This window comes from Halichoeres trimaculatus, unplaced genomic scaffold, assembly GCF_033239565.1.
Source record: "Halichoeres trimaculatus isolate MK-OKI-2021-1 unplaced genomic scaffold, fHalTri1.1 fHalTri1_scaffold_17, whole genome shotgun sequence".
NCBI classification, from domain to species: domain Eukaryota; kingdom Metazoa; phylum Chordata; class Actinopteri; order Labriformes; family Labridae; genus Halichoeres; species Halichoeres trimaculatus.
In genome coordinates this window covers 15,817,877-15,827,884 of record NW_027437195.1, presented here as the reverse complement: position 1 = coordinate 15,827,884, position 10,008 = coordinate 15,817,877, and the positions used below count along the sequence as shown (strand labels likewise).

The window sequence follows — 10,008 nt, the reverse complement described above, 5'->3', positions numbered from 1 at the left end:
GCTGAGTTTTGTTCTCATTTTTGCTGTCCTTGAGAGGCCATCTGGATAGATCAGCCTTTCTCACGTTAAATATTTATCCTCTCATTGAATATGTCCAGAGGAGAGCAGAAGAGGGTCATTCTGTAACGTGAGCGAGAGACAGAGGGAGAGGTGGTGGTGGTGAGTGGGGGGTGGTGTTGAGTGGGATTCAACAATAGGTTTTTCCTAACAGATGGAAGATTGGCTGCGGGGATATAGTTCAGTGTCACAGTGGAACCTGATACCTGATTATGTCCCTCCCTGCCTCTGCCTACAAAAGGATTACATGTGGTTACATGAATAATGAAATTGAGATTATTTTGTTGACATGTTACTAATTTGTTGTGCCACAGTCTGACTGATGAAGACTGTCTCTTTGTAGTGTATGACTCAGGTAAAACCAGGAGCCAATTCAAGAAGTCACTATTGCAACCTCAAGAGAGACCAACCCCCAGACGACATGAGGCTTGTAATTAGCCAAGAAGTGTCCATGAGTCAAATTTTAAAAAGCTCACAAACAATCTGGTTACTGACAGTCCAGTGGTCCAAACAGTGTGTGTCAGCTGTTCCTTGGGTCTAGCATTAGCAGAGAAATGCACTGTGATCTGAATGTGCACTGAGTCAGCAAACTGAACGATGAATTTTAATGATACGCTCAAGAGAGCAAACAGCTGACTACATGACAATCGTCAAGGTGCTATTTAAAGGGAGTGGTTCCATTCTTAATAATTAACAGAAGCCTATTAATTATAAACAAATCTGCAGAAGAAGCACGGTTGCCTAGGAGCATCAGTCTGACATGTATACCTATCTGCTTTGCTGTTGTCAGTAACTGGAGCTGTTTAGAAAGGCAACAACATGGAAGAAAGTAAACAAGGTGTAAGGTAGGGGGCAGGTGTAGCCCATTGATACTGTTTTATTGAATTATGTTGTATAAAACAGCTGTGATAAAACTTTGAATCTGTAGTTTAAAAGTTTTAGAGGACAGCGTTTGAGTGGTCATCATTGTTTACGGGTGACCTATTTCCATTACACCTCAAGCAAACAGCATGCCTCCAGGTTCCCACTCCTCAGTCAAAACAATAATCAGCCCTGCACGATCCAACCCCCATTTTCGGATGCTAAATCAACACAGCTGGACATCCTAAAGTTTGTGTTTATGTCTGTCTACCTTTCCGACTCAGGCTAAAAATAGTGCAGCAGCATCCTGCTGTGATGCTGAAGGTGCAGTCATCTTTCCCCTCTGAAGGACACAACAGTGTCTGAAGTTTGAGAGCACTGAGGGGGAGTGACGGGGGAGGGAGGAAGCAGTGTGACTACCGTGTGACAAGCGCCCTGTTCCTTCCTCCCAGGCCTGAGAAACAGGAAGTGCTGCACATAAGGCATTATTGTGACGGAGAGGAAATGCAAGGTCCTCTAAATTAAGAGCCCCAATCTGGTTGTCAATGACAGGAGCTTGTCCTGCACTGCCCCACAGAGACCTGCACCCCCTTCCCTAAATACACACAAACACACAAAGCTGTTCATAACTTGACTTTTGACTGATGCAGATTCAGAAGACAAGCCTTCATTTTTCTCAAATAAAAATAAAGTAACAAAGAAAGTTGATTCAGTTAAAACTACATAAAAGTTTTGGTACAAATTATTTTTGGTGGATTTCTAGCAGCAGCTTTCACATGAAGTGTTAAACCTCTAGTTCCCTCAAAAACACCCACCTACAGGTTGAGCAAAAACCACATTTCAAAGGGTTAAAGGTGGCATATGGGTAGGATCCACCCTGCTTGTGTTTAGCAGAAGCTGAGGAGGAGCTCGTTGCTAAGAGAGATGCAAGGCTTTGTGCCGGGTCGCCTCCCAGTTAATTAAAATCCTACTTTATCTGTTTCATGCTTTCAATTAGAAAAGCTCTGGAAAGGACCCAAGCCACTGCATGTAGATAACCATAGCAATAAGATGTGATTAATACTGGGGGCCCATTTGCGCTGCAGGCTGCAGTAATGCCCTGCTGTTGTGTCCATGCCTTGATTTAAGCTAAAGTGAATGTGCAGTGCCTCACTGCAACGCCTGTACGGCACCTCAAGCAGTAAATTGGACGGATACGATCAGCTTTTGTAGAACATGGCAGGTGTTAGCCACCTGTGATCACACACATCTGAACTGCAGAGATGAGGAAACTGTGAGAGTCAGTAAGACTCCTCAGCTGGTGCCAAGTCTTAATGTTTTTTTTCAGTCATCAGTTATCAGACCCGCAGTTAGACGGCAATGTTTTTGCTCAATTAACAGCAGATCCATCAATGCTCAGCTCTGCTTCTCACAATCAATTAACTGAAGCACAGACGCCAAGCAGTGCTGGCCATCAATCACGCTAAGCTAGCACGTTATGCTTTAATGAGCATGTGGAGCTGTTTTTGGTTGCAGTTAAGTGATTAAACAACTAAAACTAGTGTTTCCTGGCACTTTTTAACTTTGCAAAAAATAATAATAATCAGAGCACTTTTTGCATAATCAATTACATAACCCTTGAGTTTTTGTCAGTCAAAGCATCTAGATTTCACTGCTTAGATTGAATCAAGAAGCCCTTAATCAAAGCAGACATAATGAGGATTTTAACAGAAAATGCTTATGACATAAGAAAGAAATGAAAGAAAAGAAAATGTTTCTGTCACAATCAATAAAACTTTATTTAAAGAACTCTGATTTTTTTTTCCAAAACATAAACCTTCTCAGAAACAGCTTGTACACAAAACAGAGCATTTACTGCCATCTACTGGTCACAGTAGGGAACCACAAACAATGGAACAGAAACTCTTGAAACACAAGTCCTCACATACCTTTGTGACTTCTACTTTAAAATTTGAAAGGCCTCAATGACTGCATGAACGAGAACGAGAGGGACTGGGCTGAACTGAGGCCTGAAGCATCCACTGGAGGGTCTTTCACACCAGGGTCGGGACCATGATGAGACTTCACTTCTTTGGTAAGCGTGTGATCAAAGCCTGAAGGAGCCACCACCCCTATGGGCTCCCCCGGGGTCTGAGGATGTGATATCTGAAGACAGAAACCTCTTCCTATAGCAGGTAAAGGTGACACTGAAGGATCTTTCCCAAAGATTCTTCCTCTACCTACAGACAGGGGAATGTTACAAGACATTTGTTTGAAGAGGTCTGATGCTGGAGCCTGGACTGGAGCCGGAGTCGCTGTTTCAGCAGAGACAGTGACATCTGCAGACGTGACATCAGGAACCCCTGGAGGAGGCACAAGTGGCTTGCAAATGCTAACGTCTGCTGGTGTACAGGAAGGCACGCGCTCTGAGGAATCCGACTCTGTCTGCATGCTCTGCTCTGCTGCAGAAGAAGTTTTTGATGGAGGCTGAGTTCGAGGGTGGAAGCGATCCAGCAGGCCTTTCTCAGTGACAGGGAAATGAGCAGCCGCCCATTCCTGCTTTTCACAATGCATTTGCTCTAAATACCTGAGCTCTTCAGGCAGCTCCAACACACTCTCCTACAGACAAAAACAGACACTGTTTTAATCCCCTCAACTGTCTTCTATTACACTGTGAATTTTAAAGCAGATGATTAAAACTAATCAAAGAAAATTACTTTAACTGAAAAAATGTAAGTTTTTACCCAAGAAACACACACGTTGCTCTTTTGTAGCCAGTGAAAGTATTTCAGTCTGTGGAGGACAACTCTCTGAAAAAAGTAAGTTTTCTGTTTTTACAGTTAGGGCCTGATAATTAAAGGGGATGTGAGGACTGCCCAGAAGAGCTAGTTTTTGTCTGGGATGAAGACTGTTTCCCATGAGCACTTGCACCCACTGTTTTGAAGCAAATGATTGGAGAGCAGATCTTTTTATTAGGGCTGCACGATATTATCAGCACAATATCAGTATCCGCTGATAAAAGCTTAAAAACACGTTTATCGGTATTGGCAGATATGAAAATTTCTGATGATAGGCACAGCCGATAAGGTGCTATTCAGTTAGGGTTATTATTATTTTCCATCTGAAAAATAAGCTCCTTAAATAAAATGTAGCACTTCATTTATTTGCACTGCAGAGCTCTGTGTCTGTCACCAGGTTGTTACAGTAGCTCTAAAATAATCAAATGCAACTTGGTTATGTTTAAAAATGCATTGTACATTTAAAGTTCATGTGATCTAAAGAAACTATTTTTCTGTATTTTTTCAATACTGAATGTCTTGAGTTTGAAAAAATAATACATTTCTTATTTATGGTAAAATCAAATGTTTTCTGTCTTGTTTTATGTGTGTTTCTTAAACAAATAAGACCGTCACAATAAGAGTAACATATAAATTCCAGTACAGGATAGACCTAGCTTTCTTTACAGTGAAAAAAACAAACTTGTGATTATCGGTATCGGCCAAAAGGGGTTTCGATATATCGGCATATCGGATATTGGCATAAATCCAATATCGTGCATCCCTACTTTTTATTGCTACTTTTCTTTGTTCCAGACAACTTATTACCAGATACTAAGTGATGAGGGATGTATTTGTCCGTCGTTACGCAGCACTGACACCGCTCACTCACCTCAGTGCGTTGCTTAAAACCTCACAACAAGCAAACTCAGTTTGTAGCATCGTTGAGTAGCCAACTACGTTATACTTGGTGCTACTCACAGCCAGGAGCTCTGAGATGTGTCTTAACTTGTAACATTAGTAAACCCTGGTTAGCTATGTCCTGCCGGTCATCTACCAAGCAGAGCTAACGTAACCTCACTCTTCATTTTGTTGATAGACTCTCAAGTTTGAACAGACCACTGCAGAATAACTGCTGACTGTGGGTTGGAATGGACATGATCACAAACAGTTTAGCACACGTTTTAGTCCGTGCTCTGTCACCTTCACGTTTAGCAGTCCCTCCAGGAAGTTGTGATTTGCGATTGCAACAATTATCACAAATTCAACCAATCCCCATGAATTCAGGGCGACCTTTCAATTTTGTCCAATCCCTGCAACAGATTCACAGTTCTGACCAATCACAATAGTTTCACCTGCCCCCTCGAGTTTCACCAGTCATAGCAGTCAGTCCCAAACTAAACTCGTTTCTTGTTTAGGAAGTTGCAGATATATCAGACAAAAATATCTCACATTTGCCAACAAATATTGCAGCTAAAGACCATGCAAGGCAATTTACCAGTGTTCTACACAAAATGGTTTTTCACCCCGTACAACATCGTGGTGGAACACGAACAAAAATCTATTGACAAACACTTTTCTATCCCAGAACAGAAGAAGAAAATGACTGAAGCCCGTGGACAACACAAGAGACGGATCAGTGGCAGAGGCTGTATGAGGTATGCGTTAAACAGATGGTGTGTGCATGCGAGAGGTGGGTGGAGGGTGTGTTTGTGTGTACAGGTATTAATGATTTTTTTTCAGGTTTTTCCTGCAACTGTATGTGGCTACAGAGCGAACCAACACTGGGCCATGTGCTGCAGATAACAGGAATACACAGGCAAAACTAGACATTTGGTTTGTGCGTGTTTATATGTTGGATTCATGAAGTCTGCATTTTTCTCTGGTCCTGTATCTCACAGCTGTACACCACATTTCCAGTTACTGTTGCAAACATTTTCATCTCTCCAAAGCATTCTTTTGTTTTTGTTAGTTAATAGTGTTAGTAAAGAGTGTTAGCATACAGCTTTCAGATGCTCTACTACCACTGTCTGGTAAGAATACTACTTTGATATCAGACACCGGTATAATAGCAGAAAAATTTTATATTTAAGATTAAAAATTGTGATTTTGATTCATCCATTCATTTATTTTATTATTATTATTTTTAAGAAATAAAAGAGTATATACAAAAGACCAAATTCATCATTCAAAAGGGTAAAAGCATTTGAGCGAGGACCCACACCCTTCCCATGAGCCCATTTGTGTCCTTATTAAAGATATGTAGCTGGATTCAATTTGTTTAATAAATAAAAAATCAATTAAAAAATGTGTAATTGTGTTTCACCCACCATTGTGACATGCTGTAACTCATCAGGCTGGAAGTGGCTGCTGTTGAGGTATGAATCCACAAGGGTCATGTAGTCTGCCATGAGAGCATCCAGCAGCACCAGTCTGAGGGGCTGAAGGTGGATCACTGACAGAGCCATCACCTTCAGCAGGGGCACCGGACACGGACGCTTTTGCCACATCTCCCGTTCCTCCTACAAACACACATACAAGTGGTACACACACCAGTATTTCTACACACACAATTCTGCAATAGTTAAAGCTGCTCCATCAAAGACTGTATGCTGTACCTTTGTAAGATGTGACATCATCTTAAGGGACAGTAGCTGGGAGGAGGGCACTTTCAGGTGGAGACTCACTACCTCCTGCAGAGTACTGACTCTGTCAGGGAGGAAGCCCCCTGTCTCTGAGTAGAAACTCATGACATCTGCCACCTTAACACATTATGGACAAAAAGAAGGAAGTAAATTAACTAGACAAAAAAAGAGCATAGTACAATATACTGAAGTGCTGAATTAAGACCATGTAAACATACCTGTGTGTCAAAGACATTGGTAATCTTTACTCCAAACTGAGCAAGCAGACATCCAGCAATAGCCCTGCAGTCATGAATGACCTGCACCAAATCAACACAGGCTGTATAATTAACAACATCACTATTACCTAAGGACTGTACAGTAGTTTTAGTTTGTCCATACTCCTCACCTTTAAAATGTGCTTACTCTCCAGGATCATAGTAAGACCATTCTTAAAGGCGCGGGCTCCAAGTACCAGGATATCAAACAGGTAGACTTTGTTTTTAGTGGCAATCTAGATAGATGAAACCAGGATTCAACTTGTTGTCTCATTATGATCAATAAAAATAAAAGGCAAATGAGGAGAAATGAGGAGCTGGAGGGACAGACGACCAAAAAAAAAACACACAAAACAAAACAAAAAAATAAACAAAAACAGGTATGAAGAAGAACACACCTGCAGCCAGCACAGCCTCCCATGCTGATAAACTTGAACTCCATTAATCCCCACACCAATCACATGCTGCTTCTTGATGTTCATGATCTGAAGGTTGGACACACAAACATGTCACTGAAAAAAAACATCACACTCATTCATGTGAATACAACCGAATGGGACATTAAATTTCTCTTACAGCAGGTCCAAACTTCTCATGAAACTCATCTATCACTGCAAAGTCGATATACTCTTCCTCGTTTTCTTCATCATCTGTGAAACAGGATATGTGAGGTTATAACTCATTAGTCATCAAGGATTCCCATATGAAATTTTTTTACGATTTCCACTATGCTCATTATACATACCAAAGGAGATCTTCTTCCTGTATGGCTGAAACTTTTCCACATTCAGGTGGTTCCCAAGCATGTGGTCTTGGTCATTTCTGGGCGATACCGTGAATTTTGTTACAGAGAGGTCACAGAGCTCATAATTGTGTTTACATAGACGCTTATATTCTGAGCACTTACCCACTGTGAGTGTTAGCATCGTTGGTAAATTCCACTGTAAATTAAATGATAAAGAATCATACTCTCCTTTTCACCTTTAAAATTATCACCTCAAATCAGTACAGTTTACACATTTCATTTTTTTTAAGTGTGTCTCAACTCACCGTTCAGGATCTCACGCCCAAAAAACATCTTTGAGCCGGGAAGTTTACAGCCATTACTGCTACAAACTAAAAAAAATTAACAGACATTTTTGAGGGGTAATATTTTAGTATCAGAAAAGTTATTAAAGTTGTGTTGAAGTCAACAAGCAATGCTATGTTTACAGTGCAAAAATAATACAGATAAAGATCGCTTACCATCAGCCAAAATTAGGGTTTTGTTTGCAGTGATTCGTTGGACGACACCGAAGTAGGATGAAGTCTTTAGGGTCAGTTTCACACGTTTCCCCTTGAAGATGTTCATGAATTCAACGTCTTCCACAACCATTTTCAGCAGTATGGAGTTCGCTTTTTCAGATTTTAAGATAGTAACTCCAGAGTAACGAGACCTAGCTAGCTAGCTTAACCGAATTGAGTTGTATCGCTTCCTCGCTAATGACGGCCAAACTTACGTCTGCTGTTTACGTTGTCAGTAGGCTCGCGAGCGTAATGACTAACAACGCTGCGTTCAAATACTCCTCGTTAAAAGTAGAGTTTGTTTTCTCTGAATAATCTTTGGCTTTAAAAAGGGTCAGTCAGAGAAAATCGAGTTATATTTTGGTACAAAATATTACAATAATATAAATAAGTTTTATTACTTTCTATAAAATCATCTAATCTACAGAAGGTGCGTACGTCTGTTTCTATTTTGTGAAACTTCAGGATCTTCAGTGCCCCCTGGTGGAGAATGAATCATAATATCAATAAACCTGGGAACATATTATTCTACCTGGGACGTACATTTTCACTTTGATTTTACTTCTGTCAATTATATATATATATATATATATATATATATATATATATATATATATATATATATATATATATATATATATATATATATATATATATATATATATATACGGGTGGGAAGGGTGAATCTACAACAATAGGCAGGCAGGTTGGTGTGAATAAATCAACCGTGTGAGTAATTGTAAGAAAAGACATACAATACCACTGTTAATCTCCCTCAATCTGGGGCCCCATGTAAAATGTCATCCAATGGGGTCACAATGATCATGAGAACGGTGAGCAAAACTCCAAGAACTACCTGAAAGGACCTAATGAATGACCAGCACAGAGCTGGGACCAAAGTAGCAAAGGCTACCATCAGTAACACACTACGCTGAGAGGGACTCAAATCCTGCAGTGCCAGGCGTGTCCACCTTCCTAAGCCAGTCCATGTCCAGGCCCGTCTGAAGTTTGCCAGAGAGTGCATGATCCAGAAGAGGATTGGGAGAATATCATGTGGTCAGACGAAACCACATAGAACTTTTTAGTAAAAACTCAACTTGTTGCTTTTGGAGGAGGAAGAATGCTGAGTTGCATCCCAAGAACAGCATACCTACTGTGAAATATGGGGATGGAAACCTCATGCTTTCGGTCTGTTTTTCTTCAAGGGGGACAGGACGACTGATCCATGTTAAGAGAAGAATGATGGGGACCATGTATCATGAGATTATAAGCCAAAACCTCCTTCTATCAATGAGAGCATTGATAGTCTTTGACAGTCACAGTATTAAGTAAGCAGTCAGAGCCTTTGAATGTATTTGTGACCCTTTTTTCCTTACCTTTAGCTTCTTCTCAATAACTACAAATTGCTTTTATGGTCATAATCAACAGACAATATCCACTCCAGGGTGTTCACTGCAGACCAAGTGATGAGCGTGTGGGCCAAAGTTCTCCCACTAGATCTCACTTATTTAATCTAAAGGACAAAAAATACACTGGGATATTTCCTCTACATCAGTTCAAAGATGTACACCACAGAAGTTAAATAGTCTAATTAGTTCTTGGTCATTTATCATGAAATCCTTCACTGCCCATGTTACTCACACCCTAAAGACATAAATCAACATCTTCAGGCAGCTGCAGCGACTAGCTGACTACCACTTTACCATGCATCATACTTCATGTCCGACACAGGAATAAAAATTGTAGTAGACCAAATTAAGCCTTCTTAAATGAACACTTTTAAATTTGTGACTGAAATGGTTTAATTTTTTTTTTTTTTTTTTTTTTTTTTTGTAACAGAAGCACATGATTTTTTTGTCTGGGGTTCTACAGAAGGTTATGCTTATTAGTAACGAAAATCCATAAATTGTGCCGCCCTCATTTCTTCCTAAATTAAATAGAACATGTCATTTTTCCCCCACTCATTTGAAGTGAATATTTCTGTTAGCTGACAGATGTTATTATGCCTATTGCCACATGGAGGCAGCCTTCAGGCATCACTAACTGCTGTAAAAACCTGCAGACAATCCATCTGATCAGAGGGATCCAGCTGCTGTAGTAACGCAGGTGATTTGACTGCCTGTGGTAACACATGAACCACTGTTCATC

General features: G+C 40.4%; 1 protein-coding gene across 1 annotated transcript; it reads right to left on the bottom strand.

Annotated features, from left to right (window-relative positions):
• Positions 1-2,679: 2,679 nt before the first annotated feature.
• On the bottom strand, positions 2,680-8,093 carry exd1 (exonuclease 3'-5' domain containing 1). The gene is made up of 11 exons (XM_074692329.1): positions 7,822-8,093; positions 7,627-7,692; positions 7,484-7,517; positions 7,322-7,398; positions 7,153-7,226; positions 6,975-7,061; positions 6,708-6,812; positions 6,538-6,618; positions 6,293-6,436; positions 6,005-6,196; positions 2,680-3,516 (listed from the first exon to the last, which is right to left on the bottom strand). The coding sequence occupies exons 1-11, from the start codon at positions 7,949-7,951 to the stop codon at positions 2,863-2,865; spliced, it is 1,644 nt and encodes a 547-aa protein (XP_074548430.1). The 5' UTR covers positions 7,952-8,093; the 3' UTR covers positions 2,680-2,862.
• Positions 8,094-10,008: the final 1,915 nt, after the last annotated feature.

Bases quoted from the DNA above. Each gene is read 5' to 3' on its own strand.
- exd1 (XM_074692329.1), bottom strand. From the start codon at position 7,951: ATGGTTGTGGAAGACGTTGAATTCATGAACATCTTCAAGGGGAAACGT. The intron at 7,227-7,321 runs GTATGTATAATG...CCTGTTTCACAG, and splicing joins CAGGAAGAAGATCTCCTTTG to ATGATGAAGAAAACGAGGAA. The intron at 7,062-7,152 runs GTAAGAGAAATT...TCCAACCTTCAG, and splicing joins ATGAGAAGTTTGGACCTGCT to ATCATGAACATCAAGAAGCA.